General features: G+C 42.9%; 1 protein-coding gene across 17 annotated transcripts in view; it reads left to right on the top strand.

Annotated features, from left to right (window-relative positions):
- Positions 1-3,874: 3,874 nt before the first annotated feature.
- Positions 3,875-25,710, top strand: part of ppip5k2 (diphosphoinositol pentakisphosphate kinase 2) — a 249,152-nt gene continuing 227,316 nt past the window's right edge. For 13 of the 17 annotated variants that reach the window (XM_059644714.1, XM_059644722.1, XM_059644720.1 and 10 more), the window contains exons 1-4: positions 3,939-4,070; positions 15,672-16,013; positions 16,277-16,472; positions 17,609-17,699. In XM_059644714.1, the coding sequence (XP_059500697.1) occupies positions 15,894-16,013; positions 16,277-16,472; positions 17,609-17,699 (407 nt within the window). In that variant the 5' untranslated portion in view covers positions 3,939-4,070; positions 15,672-15,893. The other 4 variants (XM_059644712.1, XM_048527822.2, XM_048527823.2 and 1 more) reach the window with 4 other exon arrangements.

The raw sequence follows: 25,710 nt of genomic DNA, 5'->3' as shown, positions 1-25,710 counted from the left end.
TGTGTGTGTGTGTGTGTGTGTGAGACAGAGCGTGAGACTGTGTGTGTGTGTGTGTGTGTGTGTGTGTGTGTGTGTGTGTGAGACAGAGCGTGAGACTGTGTGTGTGTGTGTGTGTGTGTGTGTGTGTGTGTGTGTGAGACAGAGCGTGAGACTGTGTGTGTGTGTGTGTGTGTGTGTGTGTGTGAGACAGAGCGTGAGACTGTGTGTGTGTGTGTGTGTGTGTGTGAGACAGAGCGTGAGACTGTGTGTGTGTGTGTGTGTGTGAGACAGAGCGTGAGACTGTGTGTGTGTGTGTGTGTGTGTGACAGAGCGTGAGACTGTGTGTGTGTGTGTGTGTGTGTGTGTGTGTGTGAGACAGAGCGTGAGACTGTGTGTGTGTGTGTGTGAGACAGAGCGTGAGACTGTGTGTGTGTGTGTGTGTGTGAGACAGAGCGTGAGACTGTGTGTGTGTGTGTGTGTGTGTGTGTGTGTGTGAGACAGAGCGTGAGACTGTGTGTGTGTGTGTGTGTGTGTGTGTGTGAGAGACAGAGCGTGAGACTGTGTGTGTGTGTGTGTGTGTGTGTGTGTGTGTGAGACAGAGCGTGAGACTGTGTGTGTGTGTGTGTGTGTGTGTGTGTGTGTGTGTGAGACAGAGCGTGAGACTGTGTGTGTGTGTGTGTGTGTGTGTGTGTGTGTGTGTGTGTGTGTGTGTGAGACAGAGCGTGAGACTGTGTGTGTGTGTGTGTGTGTGTGTGTGTGTGTGTGTGTGAGACAGAGCGTGAGACTGTGTGTGTGTGTGTGTGTGTGTGAGACAGAGCGTGAGACTGTGTGTGTGTGTGTGTGTGTGTGTGAGACAGAGCGTGAGACTGTGTGTGTGTGTGTGTGTGTGTGAGTGTGTGAGACAGAGCGTGAGACTGTGTGTGTGTGTGTGTGCGTGAGTGTGTGTGTGAGACAGAGCGTGAGACTGTGTGTGTGTGTGTGTGAGTGTGTGTGTGAGACAGAGCGTGAGACTGTGTGTGTGTGTGTGTGTGAGAGAGTGTGTGTGTGAGACAGAGCGTGAGACTGTGTGTGTGTGTGTGTGTGTGTGTGTGTGTGTGTGAGAGACAGAGCGTGAGACTGTGTGTGTGTGTGTGTGTGTGTGTGTGTGTGTGTGTGTGTGTGTGAGTGAGAGACAGAGCGTGAGACTGTGTGTGTGTGTGTGTGTGTGTGTGTGTGTGTGTGTGTGTGTGTGTGTGTGAGAGAGACAGAGCGTGAGACTGTGTGTGTGTGTGTGTGTGTGTGTGTGTGTGTGTGTGTGAGACAGAGCGTGAGACTGTGTGTGTGTGTGTGTGTGTGTGTGTGTGTGTGTGTGTGTGTGTGTGTGTGAGAGACAGAGCGTGAGACTGTGTGTGTGTGTGTGTGTGTGTGTGTGTGTGTGTGTGTGTGTGTGTGTGAGACAGAGCGTGAGACTGTGTGTGTGTGTGTGTGTGTGTGAGACAGAGCGTGAGACTGTGTGTGTGTGTGTGTGTGAGACAGAGCGTGAGACTGTGTGTGTGTGTGTGTGTGTGTGTGTGTGAGACAGAGCGTGAGACTGTGTGTGTGTGTGTGTGTGTGTGTGAGACAGAGCGTGAGACTGTGTGTGTGTGTGTGTGTGTGTGTGTGTGTGTGTGAGACAGAGCGTGAGACTGTGTGTGTGTGTGTGTGTGTGTGTGTGTGTGTGTGTGTGTGTGTGTGTGAGACAGAGCGTGAGACTGTGTCTGTGTGTGTGTGTGTGTGTGTGAGACAGAGCGTGAGACTGTGTGTGTGTGTGTGTGTGTGTGTGTGTGAGACAGAGCGTGAGACTGTGTGTGTGTGTGTGTGTGTGTGTGTGTGAGACAGAGCGTGAGACTGTGTGTGTGTGTGTGTGTGTGTGTGTGTGAGACAGAGCGTGAGACTGTGTGTGTGTGTGTGTGTGTGTGAGACAGAGCGTGAGACTGTGTGTGTGTGTGTGTGTGTGTGTGTGTGTGTGTGTGTGTGTGTGTGAGACAGAGCGTGAGACTGTGTGTGTGTGTGTGTGTGTGTGTGTGTGTGTGTGAGACAGAGCGTGAGACTGTGTGTGTGTGTGTGTGTGTGTGTGAGACAGAGCGTGAGACTGTGTGTGTGTGTGTGTGTGTGTGTGTGTGTGTGAGACAGAGCGTGAGACTGTGTGTGTGTGTGTGTGTGTGTGTGTGAGACAGAGCGTGAGACTGTGTGTGTGTGTGTGTGTGTGTGTGTGTGTGTGTGTGTGTGTGAGAGACAGAGCGTGAGACTGTGTGTGTGTGTGTGTGTGTGTGTGTGTGAGACAGAGCGTGAGACTGTGTGTGTGTGTGTGTGTGTGTGTGTGTGAGACAGAGCGTGAGACTGTGTGTGTGTGTGTGTGTGTGTGTGTGTGAGACAGAGCGTGAGACTGTGTGTGTGTGTGTGTGTGTGAGAGACAGAGCGTGAGACTGTGTGTGTGTGTGTGTGTGTGTGTGTGAGAGAGACAGAGCGTGAGACTGTGTGTGTGTGTGTGTGTGTGTGAGACAGAGCGTGAGACTGTGTGTGTGTGTGTGTGTGTGTGTGTGTGTGTGTGTGAGAGACAGAGCGTGAGACTGTGTGTGTGTGTGTGTGTGTGTGTGTGTGAGACAGAGCGAGAGACTGTGTGTGTGTGTGTGTGTGTGTGTGTGAGACAGAGCGATAGACTGTGTGTGTGTGTGTGTGTGTGTGAGACAGAGCGATAGACTGTGTGTGTGTGTGTGTGTGTGTGTGTGAGACAGAGCGATAGACTGTGTGTGTGTGTGTGTGTGTGTGTGTGTGTGTGTGTGTGTGTGAGACAGAGCGATAGACTGCGTGTGTGTGTGTGTGTGTGTGTGTGTGTGTGTGACTGTGTGTGAGAGAGAGAGTGAGACTGTGTGTGTGAGAGAGAGTATGTGAGACTGTGTGTGAGAGAGAGTATGTGAGACTGTGTGTGAGAGAGAGTATGTGAGACTGTATGTGTGTGAGAGAGTGTGTGTGTGAGACTGTGTGAGAGAGAGTGTGTGTGTGAGACTGTGTGAGAGAGAGAGAGTGTGTGTGTGACTGTGTGTGAGAAGAGTGTGAGACTGTGTGTGAGGGAGAGAGAGTGTGTGTCTGTGTGTGTGAGAGAGAGTATGTGAGACTGTGTGTGTGAGAGAGAGAGAGTGTGTGTGACTGTGTGTGTGTGAGACTGTGTGTGAGATGAGAGTGTGAGGCTGTGTGTGTGAGAGAGTATGTGAGATTGTGTGAGAGACTGTGTGAGAGAGAGAGAGAGAGTGTGACTGTGTGTGTGAGAAGAGACTGTGTGAGAGTGTGTGTGACTGTGTGTGTGTGTGTGTGTGGAGAGAGTGTGTGACTGTGTGTGTGTGTGTGAGACTAGTGTGTGAGAATAGAGTGTGTGACTGTGAGAAGAGAGTGTGAGAAACTGTGTGTGTGTGAGGGCGTGAGACTTTGTGTGTGTGTGAGTGTGAGAGAAAGAGAGAGAATGTGTGTATGGTGTGGTGGGGTCACCTGTAGTGCGATATGAACCCTAGATCCCCGTTCAGGCCGTCCGTCTTGAAGTTTCTCTGGTGTTGTACGTTGATTTGAATGAATCCTCCATAAGACACAGCTGACGATATCAACGGCGGTGCCCAAAATCCTGAAAAACTTCAACAAATCTGTCAAACACCACCAAAAACATTCCTCCGCAACGACTGCCGGTCTGAATCAGCTTTTCAAATGAGATTGCTTACATTATAGACATTCACATCCGAAGAATAACACTTGATTAGCTCGACTAAACTAAGACGACTTCTTTTACAAATTTAACGACAACTCTCGCCTCCTCGGAAGCCGCATGGTAAACTGCAAAAACGGAACTGAAGTGAGACGCTGGGTCGCGGAAGTGGATCCGTCCGGACACTTATTGCTGTGGGACGGAGTGGGCGTGCGGTGGCGGCAGCGCGAGGGACCGGAGAGAGGTAACGGTCACTCGGAGGGAGTTGTGGACTAGTGCGGAGGACTGGCGTCTCTTTCTGAAGGAAGTCCTGTTTGTGTCTTTTTGTGCCCAGTCTTGTCTTCGGTTTTAATTTAAATTCACTGAGGTAGTAGACCCGGAGGTATGGAAAAGGCAATGGGCCGAGCCCCCGGTTGCGTCTGATCAGCAGCATCAGCACCACTGCTGACAGAGTGAGAGCGACCTCCGGGAATGTGGGGAGGGCAGGGAGAGGGAAACAGGATCGCTGCCAAGGTAGGGGATGTGTGAAAGACGGCGGTGGACGTAAGTGGTCTGGAGCGATGACATGAGCTCAAAAACTAGGCTTACAATCCAATTCGCTACTTAGAACTTTTTAAAGATGCTGGGCCCCATCGGCATTTTTAGTTGGACATGATCAGGTATCATACGACACCAGTTTATAGTCCAACGGTTTATTTGAAAAACACTAGCTTTCGCGGCCTCACTCCTCCTCCAGGTGAGAGAGGCAGTATCAAACATGGAATTTAGAAGTTAAAAAATGAAAGAGTCACGCCACTGATGAGAATGTATTAAACAAACCTTAGATGCTTTGAGGTTTTTGAGAAGATTTTTAGTTCGGGTTGTCGATTAAGTTGTAGACTTGCTCACCGAGCTGGTGTGTTTGGTTGCAGACATTTCATTACCGTGCTAGATAACATCATCAGTGCGCTTCTGGTGAAACGTTGCTATTCCGTCCTGTTTGACGTTTATATGCCTTGATTCGCTGGGGTGATTGGCTTTACTTCAGTTTTTCAGTGGATTGTATATCTGGTCCAGTTCAATATGTTTGTTGATGGAGTTCTGGTTGGGATACAACACCTCCCAGGAATTCCCTGGCTTGTGCTATTGTGGATTTGCTGTCCCAGTCAAATTCGTGTCCTTTGTCTGTGTGTGTTGAGACTAGTGAGAATTGGTTGTGTCTCTTTGTGGCTAGTTGTTATTCATGTATCCTTATTACCAGTTTTCTTCCAATTTGGCCTATGTAATATCTCTCACAGTCCTTGCATGGTACTTTGTATATTACGTTAGTTTTATTAGTTGTGGGTATGGGGTCCTTGATGTTTGTCAGGAGCTGGCACAGGATGGTTGTTGGTTTCCTGGGCTACCCTGATAGCTGGAAGTCTGAGTAATCTTGCGGTCATCTCTGATATGTCCCTGATGCACAGTAGGGTGACTTGTATGTCTGGTTGTGTTATGTCTTCTTGTTATGGTCTATCATGGAGATAACGGTGGATTGTATTTTTTGTGTGTCAATTCCTTTTAAAAACTCCGTATAGGTGTTCTTGTTCTTTGTGTTAAAGCTTTAATCAGTTAGAACGTTTAATTGATTAATATGTATGTGTAAATCCCCAAATCCCTTTCAAATCACAGTCCTGAGAGAACTGAAGGTTTTATCAGTGTAACGGAGAAGTAACATTTTATGTCAGTCGATGCATGTTAGGCGTGAGGCCTTGTTTGGAATTTTTGTGGTTTAGTTTGGGGGTCAGACTGGTTTTATTTGTAAAGTAGGAATTTATAAAATGGCATATTGACTGGCTGTCTATAAATTGAGTGAGTGCTTTTTGAACAAAACAAAATATATCTGCAAATACAAATTCACCCCATAGATTCACATGCATGTGTGCAGGAGGGAATGTGTACGTGCACACTGTCTCCCTCGTGCGCGCGATGGAGTGCGGGAGAGCGCGCTGATGGGGGATAGAGCCTGTGTGCGTGTGAGTGTGTGAGAGGGAGAGACCTCACACACTGTCGCTCACGTGTGCACACTCTTCTCTCTCTCTCTCTCTCTCTCTCTCTCTCTCTCTCTCTCTCTCTCTCTCTCTCTCTCTCTCTCTCTCTCTCACATTTTCCCCACAAGCATATTAACATGTGCATGCACACACTGTCTCCCTAGCGCGATGAAACAATGGAGAGAGCTCGTGCGCGTATGGGGGATAGAGTGTGTGTGTGTGCAGATGTGATGTGGAGAGAATGTGTATGCACATTTTGGAGGGAGGGAGTTTGTGCACATTCTCACACACACTGTCTCTACCATGCACATGCAGTCTCTCTCCCATGTGTGTGTGCACATTTTCTCTCTCCCACTCTCTCTCATGCATGCACACAGTCTCTCCCACACACGTACACACATGCATGCAAGCACACGCACACACTCTCTCTATCCCACACATACACTCTCTCTCACAGTTATGCACACATATACGCAAGTGCGTACGCGCATACTCTCTCCCATGCGTGCACACATCCTCATTAGTGGCATGAGCCTTTGATCTTTTACTTATAAATTCTGTGTCTGATACTACCACTCTCTCTAACACCTGAAGGAGGGGTGAGGCTTTGAAAGCTTGTGTTTTCAAGTAAACCTGTTGGACTATAACCTGGTGTTGTGTGATTTCTGACCTTGTCCACCCCAATGCAATATCGGCACCTCCACGTCATATCTTTCGATGGATATATCCTTTACTATTTTTTATTTAAAAAAAAGAAGCACCTCTGGAAAAATCCAAGCCTGAGTCTTGTTTTTGTTAACATTTCTTTCTGTCAGTACAGCAGGATACTTGTATCAACTCATTATGTATTTCATTGTTGTTTTTTGGTGTCACATTTTTCATGAATTAGTAACTGATATATTTGTTTACAAAACAGTTACCATTATGCTCAGGAAGTCACATTAAAACTAACAGGAAGCCATGACTTCATAGATGCATGTTTTCTGTTACAGTAAGCCTATGAAATGGGCTTATTGTTGCATTTGTCAGCACATTGCTGAAGACAGACACTCTTCTATTTCACTAAGATGCACATATGATCTTTTTTAAAAAATGTCTTTTCCAATTGTGTAACGTTTTGTCTGTGCATTACATTGAGTCATAACTGATTTGGTGTAGCACATGATCATTTATGGCTGTCCAATCTTCTGGCACTGTGTGCCTATATATTATGAAGGTTGAAAAATTGTGGTTTGGACTTCTGATTCCAACCTTGCTGCCTATTGATTTCCAGTCACAGCAAAGTGTTGAGCATTTTACATTGCTGAGCCATTAGACTTGCAAAAATAGCAGCTTGTTACTCCTTGTAACTTGAGGTTGCTGCATGTGCACAGTTGTACAAATTAAACTTGCTATGGATTGTAAGAACTGCTGTTTTAGAGCATAAAGATCCAATTATTGATACGATGCATGTTCCTGCAATGCTTCAGAAATGCCCTTTTATTAACTGAGGATTGGTGTGAAAGATGCAGATGTGCAGAATTTGTAATGCGTTAGATAACTTTTTAGACCAGTGTGAAGTGCACACAAGAGGAAGTTGAAGACTCGGTTTTGGGTCTTCCACTCTCTCAGTTTTGTTTCCTAACAGTGAAAAATATTTCGTCATGATCATGATGCAGTGAGATTTATTGTAGTTATGGAAGAGGACAAAGATCAAGAAAATAGGGTGACATTAACTCAATTTACAAAAGAAGAAATGGCAGCAGCAACAGTAAGAAAAATGAAGAAATGAAAGAGTGGTGGCTGCAGTGACAGAACATGAGAGCCCGGTGGTGAGTTAGAGTAGAGGAAGCAGCAGAGAGCAAAAGAGCAGTACTGAGAGTAAGAACAGAGTGACACATGTAGGGTGATTTCAAAATTCAGCGTTACTGACCATGTTCAAAAAAATTTTAGTGACACATCAAAAACTGTACTTCACATGTCTTAAGTGACTTAATGAATAGGAAATGGCTCCAGCTGAGTTCTAGGCTTCAAGTGCAGCTGGATTCACTGAAAGAAGGATGAGAGCTTTCTGAGCCATACATTTCAGGAGATAGCTATTACACAGTCAGAGTTCAGGTTAGTAGGCAGTGGCCATCTGGAACATTACGAAGTAGTTAGTAGTACAGGAATCTTCAGAGCTGAGACTGGCAATGTTCAGAAGGATTGCAGCCTAGACCATAGCACCAGCAGGCAAAGAAGTTCAGGACAGAGTAGTGTAGACAGTTCTTTAATCAACTGGATAGTGACAACATTTCTTTAAAAGCCATTGAGATTTCATGTGGTGTTTTGCTTCTCTGGTGCCAGGTTAGGTACATCATGGAGGAGTTATTCAGTTGAGGAAAGTGTGTTTGACACAAACTGTGGTACGTGCTGGTACTAAATGACTTCGCGAGGGCATGTAGAGACCAGCTAAGGTCAGCTGCTCAGGAGCTAGGGTAGACACTAAAATATAGCACCGCGAGAGAAATTGTCTCTGGATTACTCTGTGCAATCCAGAGTAGAATTAGAAATGTAGAAAGGACCAGTGTGTGGCTTGAAGCATGACACAATTGGAGGGCTTCAGAAATTTGATGTGTTGGGACAATTCTGGGGCAGTAGGCATCTGTTCAAAAGGGACTGCATCTAAATAGGATTGGGACTAATATCCTTGTGGGGAGGTTTACTAATGTAATTGGGGAGGGATTAAGTTATATAAATGGGTGATGTGTGATTGGCACTGACCTACGGAAATAGCAAAGAGGAATAGGTGCATAAAATAAATGTTGGCAAGTACTAGGGTGGGTAGTAATACTATATTAGATATAAATAGACTAAGCCTACAATGAAATCAGACACATTCATAATGCTTAAAGCATTGGCAAAGATTTGTAGCTTAAGTTGTGGATAAGGTTGTTGACTTGCTTGCCAAGCTAGCTTGTTTTTATTCAGACCTTTCATCACCGTGCTAGGTGACATCATTAAATGAACATACATACACGAACATCAGCTAGCAGCAAACTAGTCCAATGAACTCTCCTTAATGTGTGTACACTCGGACGACGAAGGCCATTATTTTAATTGGGACAAAGTAACCGCAGTAGCCCAAGCCAAACATAGACATCACGGGAATTCCTAGAGGCATGGTTCTCCACCCATATTTCAATCAACAAACAAATAGAATTGGACCCCATATATAAACCCGTACGGATCAAAACTGGAGATGACAGGACTCACCATAACAGACTGGGCAGGATAAATTCCAAGCGCAGTAGAATAACATTGCTTCATAGGAGGCTCCACTGATGTCACCTAGTGTGGTGACAAAATGTCTGAACAAAAACAAGCCAACTTGGCAAGCAAATCAACAACCTTGGGTTTATTATGCAAATGTATAAATATACTTCTGATAAACAAGGTTGGTAAGCCAAAGGCACAAATATAGGATAGCAATATGATGTAGTGACAATAGCAAAAATGTGGCTGAAAAATGGTGACGCTGGTGGCACTTAATATGCCAGGGTGTAACTTGTTCAGCAAAGGTAAATACTGTCAGGCAAAAGGGAAGTGGGATGGTAGTACTGACTAGGGAAGATTTTGCAGTGATAGAAAGAGGGGATCCCTCTTGAGATATTTGGTTAGGGTCAAGGAACAAGAAATCACTAAATTGGTTCAATTTATAGGCCTTCAAGTAGTGATGGGAGAGGAAAATCTGCAGAAAAAGCAACATTGTGTTATTTAAAGTGTAAGGTGGAAAGGACATTTCTGAAACAGTTTCAGAAGAACTCCCATAAAGTTATCCTGATGCACTAAGAATTCTGCATATTTGTATGATTTTGCTACAGCTAGAAAGGAGGAAATGGCTAGATCTAGTTATGGGAAACGAGGAATGCTAAGTAATCTGCGAAACATTTTGGCAAGGGTAACTAATGTAACAGAAGGTTTAGTTGAGTGGTGGAGAAAGGGAGAAACAATCAAAAGCTCAATGTCTAAATTGGAAGAAGGCTAATTTCAATACAGTGAGAAATGGTCTACCCAGCATTAAATGGAACCAAAGACTAGCTGTAACATTTGTAACAGAACTGTGAACTTTGTGGAAAAGATGCTTCAATCATAGACTGGACAAATTCCAATGTAGGCAGAATTCATAAATCAGTTGTGGTAGATTGCGAGTCCACTTGCTTTTAAGTCACATGTTCCAGGTTCATGTTTTGTTTCAGGGGTATTCTAGTGCTGGATTGAGGGAGTGCTAGACTGTCAGAAGCACCATCATTTAGATGAGATGTTGATCCAAGTTTCCATCTGTCTGCACAGGTCGTTGTAAAGTATCTTACATTAATAACTTGAAGACAAGCAGACAAATTATCCCTACTGTCTTTGTTTACATCTAGCGTCAATTGACATCACAGAAACATATTACCTGGTTGATCACGGTCATATAGGCTATACATTCTGGCAGAATACATATACTAGTTTGTAGTGACACAATCAAGGAAGGAAACCTAAACAATGTTCCTTGGATGATGAGAGCTGAACATTGTGGGTTTATGACGCATGATAGTTTTTTTTTAAAGTGAGAACAAAATCAAAAACAAGACTTTTTTAAGAAGAAAATAACACTGGAAAAGAATGCATGAAAATTAGAATAAACGAGTAGAATGGCAGTCAGTATGAAAGGGTATCCAAACATCTTCTAACTGCAAGTAACCTGTAAGTGGTAGCAAGAGGTGGAGTGGTTCCTAGTAAAGACAAAGAGGCTGACAAATTTGTAGAGGTTCAAGGCAAAGCTCAACTACTAATTGAGTTTTTAGAAAACTTGACAAAATGTCTCTGGAACAAGAGACAGAAGAACCAATACATTGTGTAAAAAGTGAAAAGAACCATGTACTGAAAAGGTTGGCTTTTCTTTTGGATGGATAAGCCACATGGTCCAAATGTTTGTTTTTTTTAATAATTTGTGGGCTCTGAATTAAATAGTTGGGGGCCGGGGCAAGGTGATAGAACGTGGATAGTGGTGCAGATAGGTGGGAGAGAAGACGGACAGGTCAAGGAGGCAGGGATGAAGATAGTAAAGGTAAGTGTAGGTAGGAAGTGGGGGTGGGGGTGGGGGTTGGTCAGTGAGGTGGGAGGATCGGATAGATGGATAGCAGATGGACAGGTCAAGGAGGTGGGGATGAGAGGGGGGTGCTTGTCTTGGGATGAGGTTGTGTTGAGAGCAGCAAATATTACATTTATTCAGTAATAGAGTTAAAGCTAGTTCCAGGCAGGTTTATTTAATATTTGTTGTAGATAAGATTTTTAAATCCATAATGAGGGGAAATAAAAGTCAGTGGCCACTTGAAGAGAGAGTGGAATTAGTTGAGAAGACCAGAGATAATGGGAACTGCAGATGCTGGAGAATTCCAAGATAATAAAATGAGAGGCTGGATGAACACAGCAGGCCAAGCAGCATCTCAGGAGCACAAAAGCTGACGTTTCGGGCCTAGACCCTTCATCAGAGAGCAACTGATTTTTAAAAGGTATGGTTGACACAGCTAATAGAGATAATGGGAACTGCAGATGCTGGAGAATCCAAGATATACAAAGTGTGAAGCTGGATGAACACAGCACAAATTTGTGCTCCTGAGATGCTGCTTGGCCTGCTCTGTTCATCCAGCTTCACACTTTATCTTTGACACAGCTAGTTTGTTTTTAGTAAATATAGAAAAGGTTTATGAAGGGAATGTGGTGAATGTTAACTCCATAAATTTTAAGAATGCACTTGACAAAGTGTTATATAAAAGCCGGTAAACAAATTGAGGCATATGGAATAGGAGAATCACCCTGCAATGGATTTTATATTTCAATGTAGCTTCATGTAATTATAGTGGGTGTTTGTTTTTCACTTTGAAGTGTAGTGTACTGATACTTCCTAGGGCTCAGTGCTGGGAACACATTTTACTGTTTGGATGAAATTGATTGTGAAATATGGAGTAAATATTCAAACTTACTATCCTATGTGCAGCTAAACTGAATCTGTACTTCACTATGTGGTAGGTTTGCTGCCACTGTCTTTTTATTAATCAATCTATGTAGCGTGCTTGGTCTGGTGTGGTAGAGGAAGATCACTTAGTCGTCTAATAAGGAGGGGCTTTTCTGTTGAACAAGAATTATTTTATTACATGTTAGTGTCAGGTTATATTTATATGACAGATTTTAGGTCCATCATTAGCCTAGGTCAAGAGGGGGGCTGAGCCTGTGAGCTTTGACAGAAAGTTTTGAAAACATGTTTCTTTAAACAAGGAGCTGCTATACAAAGAGGGGCCAAAAAATCTATGTACCATGGTATTGTCCAATGGATTTGTGGAGAATTGAATATTTTTTGATGAATTTTGTTGGAAGTTGTAATGACTGAGCAAGCCTGACTGGAAAGGAACGTTATTTATTGTTGAACATCAAAATAGAGCCACTCCTTGTGGCATAATCAAAGATTTTGACTTGGGCTCCAGGCAGTTTAAACTCTTAGCTGAAAGTCAGGATCCTGTAAGTGGGCAGGAAAATGTCTTTCTGTTGGTGATCCCCTTCTATCCCATTTGCCTAATTAAACAGTATCTCATTCTTTGAGCATACTGGTACTGATTCGCTACATGTATGTCAGAAAGTTCTAGTTTCCCAGATAGCAGCATTGAGTTCATTTGAAAGGCAGAGCTGTCCAAAATGTTTCTTTACTCTGTGTATTAACTCAGGAAGCCAAACTAGAAAGGAACATCATTTACTCTTGAACATCAAAATCGAATCAGTATTCATGGCGTACATTGGTGAGACCCGGCCCGAAACAGACAGTTCCATAGCGCTGACCCTGGGTGTGCTTTTGTAGATATTTTCTGATCTGTCTGATCAGCAATGTTAGTATGAACCTTTTGGAGCACGTGGGACTTGAACCTGGCTTCCTAGCTCGAGGTAGGGGCATTACTACATTGATGCAAGAGCCCTCTGTGCTTGTTTTTTTCCGTTGTATATCCAGAAGAGCTATCACACACAGCTGAACATTTTTTCACATCACTGTGATATCTTTTTTGTTTATAACTATTTATCATCATTAGTAATTCAGCTGTGTGGCCAAATTAGTATTTACATCCCTGGGTATGCTTTGTTATTTTTCCCTTTCCTGTCTGGAAATACTATTGCATAACGAAACAGTCTTTCCACCACCAAATCACTGTGTCGTGGATCTGCTTTTGTTTTTACATCAGCCTGTTCAGGGAAGGTTTAAACACCCCTGGAACAGAAGGGACTTGAACCCAGCCCACCACAGCGTAGAGGTAGAAATACTAACACTGTGCCAGAATGGCCCTCTGGGTCTGTTTCTTTTTAAACTGGGCTGCTTTATTTTTTTATCAGAAGTGCCCTTACAAATGTGTTTTTTTAAAACTATTAACCACCGCTAGCCATCACCTGTGCAGCCGATTGGAAGCTTGAATGCAAACCCCATAATGAGAAACGTGAACAGTCAAAAGTTCGGTGGGGGTGTGGTGTGGGAGAGCTGCAGGAGAACTAGAATGGACTAAATCAAAATGGAGTTGGAGGGGGAAATAAAGTACTGTATTCCCTAGCTCACTTCTCCGTCAAGGCATTGAGAGCATTGATGGACCAATGTGTGCTTGGGATTTTTTTTTAATATTTATTTTCTAATCAACCTGTTCAAAGATGTTATTACACAACTCTAGAGCAAGTGGGACTTAAATCTGGTGTTCTGACTTGGAAAATACCACCGCATCACAAGGCCCCTGGGTGTACTTTATATTTTTGTATTAGTCTGTTCAGACATGTAATTATACACCCACTGGAGCAGGTGTGACTTGAACCTAGGCCTCCTCACTTCTGAGCTAGGGATGCTGTCATTAGCACCATAAGAACTTTTTTGGTCAGCTTGAAATTTTTTCCTGTACAGTTGGTTCTAATATAACGCATGTTTCTTCAAAGCAACTTGGTTTTTACACAAATGAAGAATTATAGAATGCCAGGTTTAGAACATGAACTTTCCCTACTTGTATTGTCTGTAATCCCATCACTCTAAATGTTGTGGTTATTGAGCGATTTTTCTTTTGACGTTTGATCACATGAGAACAGAATTAACATGGTTTATCAGAACCAGCTGTACGTATCTAGATAATGGGAACTGCAGATGCTGGAGAATCCAAGATAATAAAGTGTGAAGCTGGATGAACACAGCAGGTCAAGCAGCATCTCAGGAGCACAAAAGCTGACGTTTCGGCCTGGACCCTTCATCAGAGAGGGGGATGGGGTGAGGGTTCTGGAATAAATAGGGAGAGAGGAGGAGGCAGACCGAAGATGGAGAGAAAAGAAGATAGGTGGAGAGGAGAGTATAGGTGGGGAGGTAGGGAGGGGATAGGTCAGTCCAGGGAAGACGGACAGGTCAAGGAGGTGGGATGAGGTTAGTAGGTAGGAAATGGAGATGCGGCTTGGGGTGGGAGGAAGGGATGGGTGAGAGGAAGAACAGGTTAGGGAGGCAGAGACAGGTTGGACTGGTTTTGGGATGCAGTGGGTGGAGGGGAAGAGCTGGGCTGGTTGTGTGATGCAGTGGGAGGAGGGGACGAACTGGGCTGTTTTGGGATGCGGTGGGAGAAGGGGACATTTTGAAGCTGGTGAAGTCCACATTGATACCATTGGGCTGCAGAGTTCCCAAGTGCAATATGAGTTGCTGTTCCTGCAACCTTCGGTTGGCATCATTGTGGCACTGCAGGAGGCCCATGATGGACATGTCATCTGAAGACTGTATCTAGATCTAGTTTTTTGTTCTCTTCTATATCTGAAAGTGCTATCACACAACTGAACTACTGCCCTACCATCTAATTACCATGATTTTATTTTGTTAAATTATGAGCTGCAATCACTGAAACACCCTGTGTAGCCATTCGGAAACAAAGCCCATTATGGGCAATGCGAACTATCAAAAGTGAAGGGAGTAAGGGAGAGTGGGATGGGGCAATGGGTCTGCTTTATTTTCCTTGCTCTGTACCCAGAAATGTTAGAACTTACAACTGTGCGATCTTCCCAGCACCAAAATCACCATTTTTATTGTTCTTTTATGCACAACTAACCATCACCAGCAAAAACACCCATGTAGTTAATTCAGTATTTACATGCAGAGCCTATGAAGAGCTATGCAAACAATCAAAAGTCACAGGAGGTCGGGAGAGCAGGAAGGAACATAGGTCTGCTTTATTTTACTGTATTGAAACTATTTATTGAAACAACCTGCTCAGAGATGCTATTATATATAGAGATATACAGCACGGAAACAGATTCTTCGGTTCAACTCGTCCATGCTGATCAAATATAATATATAAATCTAGTCCCATTTGCCAGCATTTGGCCCATATCCCTAAAAACCTTTTCTAGTCATTTATCCATCCACTCGCCTTTTAAATGTAACCGTACCTGCCTCCACCACTTCCTCTGGCAGCTCATTCCATACACGCTGCACCCACTGTGTGAAAATGTTGCCCCTTAAGTCCCTTTTATACCTTCCCCCTATGCCCTTGAGTTATGGACTTTCCTACCCCAAGGGAACTCATCATCAACCAGCTCCACAGGGAGATTAATTAGTGATTTTTCCATGAGCCACGGGCCTTGACTGGGTTATCCCAGAAACAATATCCAAAGATTACAATTTTGAATGGAATTGGGAAGAATTTTTCCAATTGCCTCGAATGTGGAGCTCCTGCCTATTGTCTCTTGTAGTGTTTGTGATTCTTTTGTATTAATCATTTTGACTGACTATAGGATATAGCCTTTACTTTTCTGTCCACACCTCTTCTTACAGTCACGTTACTTTAGTTATTTTAAATTCAGACATTCCATATTTTTGGTTTAATTAGGCAGTTGGCATAACAGATTTATGTTCTTGCAAATCTATCTGATGACAAATGTGTTTACTTAACACTCATGCGAAATTTGGTCTGCTGTATTTATAGATGGAAAGCTGTAACCTTGCCAAGTAATAAGATGTGCTGCAACTTTAACAACATGCATGGACTAAATATATAGACTTTGCAGTAATGACTTGAAGTGGATTTGGCACCGACCCGCATATTCGACAGTCACGCTTGAGCAATCATCTTTTGGTTGCACAGAGGTAATACTATAGCTAGCAATCTGGCGGCTTGATATTGATAGAAAGCACAGACCTGACAATCATGTCTGCTCATGGACTGGAGTCTCATAATTTTTTTCTTGGTTCGGAGGATACGGAGCTGTTGCATCAAATGAAACCCCAAGAATTTGAAGATTTTGATCAAGATGAAGAATATGATTCTGTAAGTGCTGAGCACTAATTGCTTTCTTAGAATGTTTTGCAAGATATTTGAAGTCAATGTATAGTGTGTTAATTGAGGCTTAATTTAAATTAAATGAAGATGTAAACATTTAACTTTTTGCTAAGTGCTGGAATTAATATTTACAGCTCATATTTCTGTTCAATGCCTCTTGGTCATTTCTTTTTTTGAAAAATATCCAGTTGCTACCAGGGATGTCATATAGACCATTATTTTGATTTTAATTGTGAATTATTTTTCTGTAGCCACCAGAAAGGCAGATTGTGGTCGGAATTTGTGCCATGGCCAAGAAATCAAAGTCCAAGCCAATGAGTGAGATTTTGGGACGACTTTGCAGGTTTAAATACATCACTACTGTTATATTTGAAGAGGACACAATTCTAAATGAGCCAGTGGAACAGTGGCCACTTTGTGACTGCCTCATTTCTTTTCACTCAAAAGGTATAGGTTTTTTTTGTGCATATGATATCTAACTACCCTTGAAACACTGAGATAATTTGCTTTATTGTGTAATTTCTGTTGTTTTCCCAGATTTTGCAATTGTAGAGATGATCATTGTTTACTATTATTAAATAATAAATCACTAGCAACATGTGACTATACACATGCAATTAAGTATCACAATCACATAATTGATGTCCTCTTGCCCCAGTAATCCAGAAGATGATATGTACTCTTCATAAGTGTAAAGAGCGTAAACCCTGTAAAGAGTGCTACATTGAAATGCATTTTAAATCATAGAAACCTAGGACTTGGGAAAAGGAGTAGCCATTCTGCCCTCATACCTGCTCACACTCAATCAGGTCATGATTGATTTTGTTGTGTTCTCAACTCCTACTTTCTTGTTTGACCCCATAACCTTTAATTACATTGTCTATCACTTACAGTAAGTTCCAGTGCAAATGGCAAGAGAAAGTCTATAGACAGCACAAATTAACAGATTTACTGATATTTATAAACACCCAGTATCTTAGTTACATGGCTGCTCTTCACAACTTGAGCCCAGATGGTCAGAGTTGCCAAATTGTTCAACTGTGAAAGCATTACAGTCGAGCTCCATTCTTCTTGCTTCATGAAACAGCCACTTGATAGCATTCAAACTTGGATTCAGCATGATTTATTTGCTTCTCCCCTCAGCCTAGAATACAGAGGCCAATATATCTTTTCAGTTGTTCTCCATGCAAGGTGATGTTGAAGTTTAGAGTCTAGTTTTATTTTTCTACTTACTATGAAAAGGAAATTAGATCTACCACAGCTTACAGTCAAAAATAGGGATTTGTGATAATTTTAATAAATTGTTTCAAAGATCATCAATTTAAGGCAGCAGTTGCTAGCATTACTGTGTAGACCTGTTTATCTGGCACAAAACATCCAGGTATACACCAATTGCTTAACATTCCTAGTATGGCTGTTCATTCTAATCACTGCTGTTGTAATTGGCATCTGTGACGTACATCATAACTGTTGGAAAGTATAATTCCATCACTTAATTGTGTTTTTTGGCTAGTAAGATGTAGATTTTTTTTTTCCGCTAAGTTAGAAGTCTTGAATTCACTACTCTTTTTGTCTTTTTTAAGGATTTCTGTTGGACAAAGCAGTAGCTTATGCAAAGCTCAGGAACCCATTTGTTATTAATGATTTGAACATGCAATATAATATTCAAGACCGGTAAGCACCCTTGACAGTAAATTACTTGCTAATGATGAAAGCTATTGATCGCTGGTTGATAATGACATCTTCTCAAATATATTTGGAGTGCAGAGTCTAATAGCATTGAGGAGAAAAAGTCAGCAATAATTACTGCTCCTAATCACTACTAAGTAAGCTTTGCTGAAGCGGGTGTTTGAGTATGAAGTGAGGATAGGTGAATAAAATTATATTGTTATCCTCAAATTTCCAAGCAATTCAAAGCCAATGTTAACTAAAATGGTAATGTACAGCACTATCTTATAAATATCTAACAAAATAGAATAGAACCAGAAAAACTTTACAGAATGAAAAACATTGCTTGACCACTGTTTATGTAAACTGAAAAATCGGACACCCGCTGGAATCCCACTTTGAAGTGTTTGGTTCACAAGCCTAAAGTTTGCAGCAGTTGAGGTGTTTATCCGCATATCATGATTATGTTACAGACTACAGCCACCCTCAGGGTGAGAAAAACAACCCATCCTGTCAAATAATTCTTCATAAATGGAATTTTGCTGTCCTGGCAACATACTGTTAAATAGAAAGGGTGCAGAGGATATTTTTATTCACTTATGGTGTGTGGGCATTGCTGGCTGGTCAGAGCTTGATGTCCTCGAAGATGATGGTAAATTGTCATCTTGAACCTCTGGAGATCACGTGCTGTACGTTGACCCACAATGCCCATAAGGAGGGAATTTCAGGATTTTGATCCAGTGACAGGGTAGGTATGCAAATATATTTCCAAGTCATGATGATGAGTAGCTTAGAGGTGAACTTGCAGGTGGTGATGTTCCCATGTACTTGATTCCCTTGTCCATCTAGGTGGAAGTGCTCAGGGGTTTAAGGATCTTGGGTGAATCCTGTCGATAGTACACATTGCTGCTATGAGCGTCAATGGTGGAGAAAGTAGGTACTTGTGAATGTGCAACACAAGCATATCTTACTCTCTATGCCATGAGCTTCTACTTTCTGCAATAACCTCTAATGTGGTACCACATCAAATGCCTCAGGAAATCGAAGTACAACACATGTACTGGTTCCCCTTTATTTACAAGTTACTTCTTAAAAAGCTCTAATAAATTAGCTAAACATGATTTACCTTTGACAAAACCATACCGGCTCTGTTTAATTATCTGTTATAATGCCTTGTTACAACATTTTTCAGTAATAGCTTCTGACATTTTCCCTTTGTCAGATGTTAACCTAACATGTTAAATGTTAGCCTGTAGTTTCCTACTTTCTACTTCCCTCCCTTTTTGAAGTAAAGAATTAAATTGGAAAATAGCTAATCCAAAGCAACCATCCCTGAATCTAATGAGTTTTGGAAACCTAAAACCAATGCATCAACTATCTCACCAACTGCTTCTTTCAAGACCCTAGGATGCCCATCAGGGCGTGGACTTGTCAACTCTCAGCTCTGATGATTTACACAGTACTATTTTCGTAATTGAGTTCCTCCTTCCCTTTCACTTTCTGATATATGGCTACTTCAAGGATTTACTTGCATCCTGTCTTGTGAAGACCTCCACAAATATTTGTTCAGTTTGTCCTCCATTACTAATTCTCCAGATTCATTTTCCAAAATGCAACAAAGTATCTGAAGAAACTTTTCCTATTTGTTTTTATATTTTTGGCTAACTTACTCTAATACTCTAAATTTTCTCTCCTTACTAATCTAATAGATTTTTTTTATTCTATCCAGTCTTCTGACCTGACACCTATCTTTGCATCTATATGTCTTGCCTTTGATTTTGTTGCAACCTTTGGACTTTTTCAGTTAACCGCGGATGCTGGATCTGCCCCTTAGAATTTTTCAAAGTGTTGGAAGTCTTTGTTCTGCACTATCTGGAATTTTGCCTTAAATGTTTGCTACTGCAACTCTATTGGCCTAAATTCAGTTGTCACTTTACTTTTGCTACCTTTACTTTCATGCTGTCAGAATTGTACTTGTTTAAAATTAAAACATTAGTTATTGACCCAAATTTCTCTTTCTCAAACTGTATGTAAAATTCAATGCTATTATGGTCACCCCTTCCCTGGAGTTCTTTGACGGTGATGGCAGTAATTTATGTTATCCTGGTTGAAAGCAGGTTTAGTATCACCTGCTCTCTGGTTGGTACCATAATGTACAGGTCTGAGAAATTATCCAGAAACATTCAATGAATTCTTCTATCTAGACTGCATTTTCCCATTCTATATAGAGAAAATCCCTCATGATAATTGTACCTTTTGATAAGCTGCCATCATTCCTACCTTGATACCTGGTCCTACCATGTGGTTATTGTTAAGGGTCTGTACACTGCTCCTATAAGTGATCTCTTGCCTTCATCTTGCCTGATCTCTACCTAGACTACTCTGCGTCCTGGTTTTCTGAATTTATATCATCTCGCTCTATTTGTGCTAATGTCATCTTTAATTTACAGAGCCACACCTCTATTCTTTCCTAACTTGTCTTTTGCAAATGTCACATATCCTTCAATATTCAGGCCCCAGTCTAGGTCATTTTGCAGCCTCTAAGTTATGGCCAGGAGGTCATACTTGTTTTTCTCAATTTGTCCTATGAGTTTGTCTGTTTTGTTTCATGTGCTGCATGCATTCAAATACAGTGCTTAAAGCATTGTCCTTTTTTATAATTTTTGTAATCTCCAGTCTTATCTACCGATTTGCTCTTAGATCTGAAATCTGTATCTTCCTTTTCATCTTTTCTATCATTCAGCACATAAATTACTTCCTGTTTGCATTTTCCCCACTTTTTGATTCACCACAGTTTCATAAATTTGGGCCCTACCCAGAGTGTTGTAATTTAAAATGGTAAGTATTCTTTTCCAGTCCTGAGTTGTGGGCTTGTACGTGATGGACAAGCTTTGGAGAGTTAGATGATTTACTTACTGCAGAATTGCCAACCTCTAACCTGCTCTTGCGGCCATGCTATTTTTTGTGGCTAATCAAATTGTTTCTAGTCAGTGGTATTCAAGAACGTTAATAATGAGGTACTCAGCAGTGGTAATGCCACTGAATGTCAAGAGGCAAAGGTTTGATTCTTTCTTCTTGGAAGCAGTCGTTGTCTGGTGCCTGTGTAGAATGAATGATATTTGCCACTTATTAGCTCAAGCCTGAATATTGTCCAGGTCTTTGTGCATGTGGATGTGCATTGCTTCAGAGTCTGAGGAGTTATAAGCAGTGCTGAACATGACATAGCTATCGGCATTCCTACTCCAGTTTTGGAGGGAAGACTATTAATGAAACTGCTGAAGTTGACTGGTCCTAGGGCACTATACTGAGGACTTCTGGCTGAGATGCCTGACTTCCAACAACCACCATCATTTCCTTTTGTACTAGGTATGACTCCAAACAGTAGAGGGGTTTCCCTTGATTTCCATTAACTCCACTTTTGCTCAGGCACTTCAATGCCGTACTTGGTCAAATGTTACTTTGCTGACAGGGGCAACCTTCTCCTTTGAAGTGCAGCATTTTGTGCATGTTTAGACAAAGGTAGTAATGAAGTCAGGAGCTGAGTGGGTCTGGTGGAATCCAAACTGAGTATTAGTGAGCCAGTTATTCTTCAGCTGATGCCACTTGAGATCACTGTGATTGAGAGTCGACTGGGGCAGTGATAGGTTGTACTTCTATGTATAGGATGCATGATCAGTTTTCCACATTGTTCAGTAGATGCCAGCATTACAGCTGTACTGTTACAGCTTAGCTCAGAACGATATTTGTTCTGAATCACAAGTCTGCTGTATTATTGCCTGAATGTTGTCAGGACTTCTACCCCATATGGTGTCTAATGCCTTTAGTCCATTTCTTGATATCACTTAGATTTAATCAAATTATGTCCACTTAGTATCTCTGACTGAAATGAATGGAAATTTTTAGCTTTGTCTTTTTTCCCCCACACGTGTTGGGATATTTCTAAAGCCATCATCTTCTTTAAATGTTTGTTTGTCTGCCACTATTCACCATTGGATGTGCTAGAACTGCAGAGTCTTGATCTAATTTCTTTTTATTTTGGGATTGGTTAGTTGTCTAGTGCATGATGCTTCTGTTATTTGGCATGTATGAAGTCCTCTGGTAAGTATATTTACTTCTTAATTACTACTACGCCCACAGTTATTTAACATAAAGCCCTCTGCATTTCTTCTTGTACAAATTGCTAGGTTATTAGTATATTTAAGGATTTAAGTAAAGTTCATTCAACAATACAATTTTGCAGAGATAGTAGGAACTGCCGATGCTGGAGAATCTGAGATGACAAGGTGGAGAGCTGGATAAATACAGCAGGCCAAGCAGCATCAGAGGAGCAGGAAAGCTGATGTTTTGGGTCTAGACCCTTCATCAGAAATGGGGTGGGGGAAGGGGGTTCTGAAGTGAATAGGGAGAACGGGGGAGGCGGATTAAAGATGGGTAAAGGAGAACGTAGGTGGAGAGGAGACAGACAGGTCAAGGAGGCAGGGTTGGAGCCAGTAAAGGTGAATTAGGGAGGGGATAGGTCGGTCCAAGGACAGGAATGAGGCTAGAAGTTAGGAGATGGGGGGTGGGGCTTGAGGTGGGAGGAGTGGATAGGTGGGAGAGATCGTAGGATAGTAGGTTAGGGAGGTGGGGCCGAGCTTGGCTGGTTTCAGGATGCAGTTCGAGGAGGGGAGATTTTGAAGCTTGTGAAGTCCACATTGAGACCATTGGGCTGCAGGGTTCCCAAGCGGAATATAAGTTGCTGTTCCTGCAACCTTCGGGTGACATCGTTGTGGCACTGCAGGAAGCCCAGGATGGATATGTCATTCAAAGAGTGGGAAGGGGAGTTGAAACAGTTCACGACTGGGAGGTGTAGTTGTTTGTTGCGAACCAATTGTAGGTGTTCCACAAAGCGGCCTTCAAGCCTCCGTTGGTTTCCCTGATGTAGAGGAGGCCACAACGGGAACAGCGGATATAGCATACCACATTAGCAGATGTGCAGGTGAATGTCTGTTTGATATGGAAGGTCTTCTTGGGGCTGGGATGGGGGTGATGGGGGAGGTATAGGGCAGGTGTAACACTTACTGCGGTTGCATGGAAAAGTGCCGGAGTTGGTGGGGATTGTGAAGCAGTCAAGGGAGTCACGGAAAGAGTGGTCCCTCTGGAAAGCAGATAAGGGTGGGGAGGGGAAAAATGTCTTTGGTAGTGGGTTCGGATTGCAGATGACAGAAGTGTCGGAGGATGATCCGTTTGATCCTGGTGGGGTAGTATATGAGAACGAGGAGGTTTCTGTCTGAGACAATAGGTGCTGGAGTAGGCCATTCGGCCCTTCAAGCCAGCACCACCATTCATTGTGATCATGGCTGATCAGCCACAATCAGTATCCTGTTCCTGCCTTGTCCCCATAACCCTTGATTCCTCTATCCATCTCTTTCTTAAAAGTATTCAGAGAGTTGGCCTCCACTGCCTTCTGGGGCAGAGCATTCCATATATCCACCACTGTCTGGGTGAAGACGTTTTTCCTCAACTCTGTTCTAAATGGCCTACCCCTTATTTTTAAACTGAATCCTCTGGTTCTGGACTCACCCATCAGCGGAAACATGCTTCCTGCCTCCACAGTGTCCAATCCCTTAATCTTATACGCCTCAATCAGATCCCCTCTCATCCTTCATCTTGGTTGTTATTGTGGGGAAGGGTTGTGAGGGATGAGTTGCGGGACATGCAAGAGACACAGTTGAGGGCATTTTTGACTACTGTGGAGGGAAAGTTGCGGCCCTTGAAAAACGAGGACATCTAGAATGTCCGGGAGTGGAATACCTCCTCTTGGGAGCAGATGTGGCGGAGGCGAAGGAATTGGGAATAGGGGATGGCCTTTTTATAGGAAGGTGTGTGAGAGGAGGTTTACTGTTGGTGGCTGTGGGAGTCGGTAGACTTGAAATGGATATCAGTTTCCAGGTAATTGCCAGAGGTGGAAATAGAGAAGTCCAGGAAGGAGAGGGAGGTATTGGAGATGGTCCAGGTGAACTTAAGGTTGCGGTGGAAGGTGTCGGTGAAGCGCATAGACTGTTTGAGCTCCTCGTGGGAGCATGAGGCGGCACCGATACAGTCATCGATGTAATGGAGGAAGAGGTGGCGGATAGGACCAGTGTAGCTTCCGAAGAGGGATTGTTCCACGTATCCTACAAAGAGGTAGGCAGAGCTTGGGCCCATGCGGGTACCCATGGCCACCCCCATTGTCTGTAGGAAGTGGGAGGAATTGAAGTAGAAGTTGTTAAGGGTGAGGATGAGTTCAACTAAGCGGATGAGGGTGTCATCGGAGGGGGACTGATTGGGTTGCAGAATAGGAAGAGGCGGAGGACCTTTCGGTCATCTGTCTGGAGAATGCAAATGTATAGGGACTGGATGTCCATGGTAAAAATGAGGTGTTGGGGATCAGGAAATTGGAAGTTTTGGAGGAAGTGGAGGGCGTGGGTGGTGTCGTGGATGTAGGTGGGGAGTTCTTGGAACAAGGGAGAGAAAATGGAGTCGCGATACGTGGAGTTGAGTTTGGTGGGGCAGGAGCAGATGGAGACACTAGGCCGACAAGGCAGTTAGGTTTGTGGATTTTGGGAAGGAGACAGAAACGGGTGGTGCACAGTTGGGGAACAGTGAGGTTGGAGGCTGTGGACAGGAGGTCACCTGAGGTGATGCTGTGGATGGTTTGGGAGATGATGTTTGGGTGGTCGGGGGTGGGGTCATGTTCAAGGAGGTGGTAGGAGGAGGTGTTGTAGAGTTGGCGCCTCGCCTCGGTGATGTACAGTTTTGCTCCTTCTCTCGTACTTGTGAATCAAATCCTAAAGTCTAAAGCTATAAATAGTTGAGGTCTCAGAACTTAATCCTGTGGCAAACTGTGGCTAGTGGAGTGCAAACTTGAAAATGACCCATTTATCTTGACTGTTAGTTAGCAAATTCTCTGTCTATTCTAATGTATCATCCCCTTTACCATAAATATACAATTACTTCTTCAGATTGATACCTCATTTTAGGACGCCAGTGCTGCTCCTGGCATTTTCTTTTGCGCTGTTCAAACCAATAAAAAATGGATCCCCTGACTTCATGATAATGATAGCATGTGGGAGATATGCCAGGCTGAGAAGTTACAGATTGTGGTGCATACAGTTTTGCTGCTAATTTCCCTACATCACCTCATGACCTGAATTGCTAGATCTATTTCACATCAGTTCCATTTAGTATGGTGGCAGTGCCAAAAACAAGATGGAGAGCATCAATAAGATGGAGGGCATCTACAAGTTGCACTGTGTAGTGGCACCTACTCATACAGTCACAAACAGATATCTGTGCCAGGCACATTAGTCAGGATGAGATCAAATATGTTTTTAAGACCAAAAGAACTGTGAATGCTGTAAATCAGGAACAAAAACAGAAGTTGCACAAAAAGCTCAGCAGGTCTGGCAGCATCTGTGAAAAAAAAGTCAGAGTTAACGTTTCAGGTCCTCTCACCCTTCTCCAGTTTTACCGGACCCGAAATGTTAACTGATTTTTTTTCTTCACAGATGCTGCCAGACTTGCTGGACTTTTCCAGCAACTTCTGTTTTTGCTCGTGTGTTTTCCCTTTTATCAGTTTCATGACCACCTGCATTTGGCCAGTTGAATAGAAATTTGGTGGGACAGGACATCCCGAAGATGGTGATGGTGGTGTCTGGGATACTGTCTAAGGTATGATTGTTTGAAAATGGTATTGTTGGCTGTTGCTTGCCCATACTGTGTGATTAGTTCCCTGGAGGAATGTTGGCAGTGAAATTCGTATCAGTTGGTATTGGGATCCATCCTATTCTTGATTTATCTTAATGATCTATTGTTTGGAGGGCAGGGAATAATTTCAAAGTCTGGATGATACCACACTTGGAAGCATTGAAAACTGTGGTGATAGATAGAAGATGCAGAAAAGTTAGATGTCACATACGTTGGCACATTGAACATGGCAACTTGGTAGAAAACGTGTTCCACACTAAAAGGTGTGTGGCGCTGAGACACCTTTGTG

This window comes from Stegostoma tigrinum, chromosome 3, assembly GCF_030684315.1.
Source record: "Stegostoma tigrinum isolate sSteTig4 chromosome 3, sSteTig4.hap1, whole genome shotgun sequence".
Classification (NCBI taxonomy): Eukaryota; Metazoa; Chordata; class Chondrichthyes; order Orectolobiformes; family Stegostomatidae; genus Stegostoma; species Stegostoma tigrinum.
The sequence above is the reverse complement of the archived record's forward strand: the minus strand, read 5'-3'. Positions and strand labels throughout refer to the sequence as shown.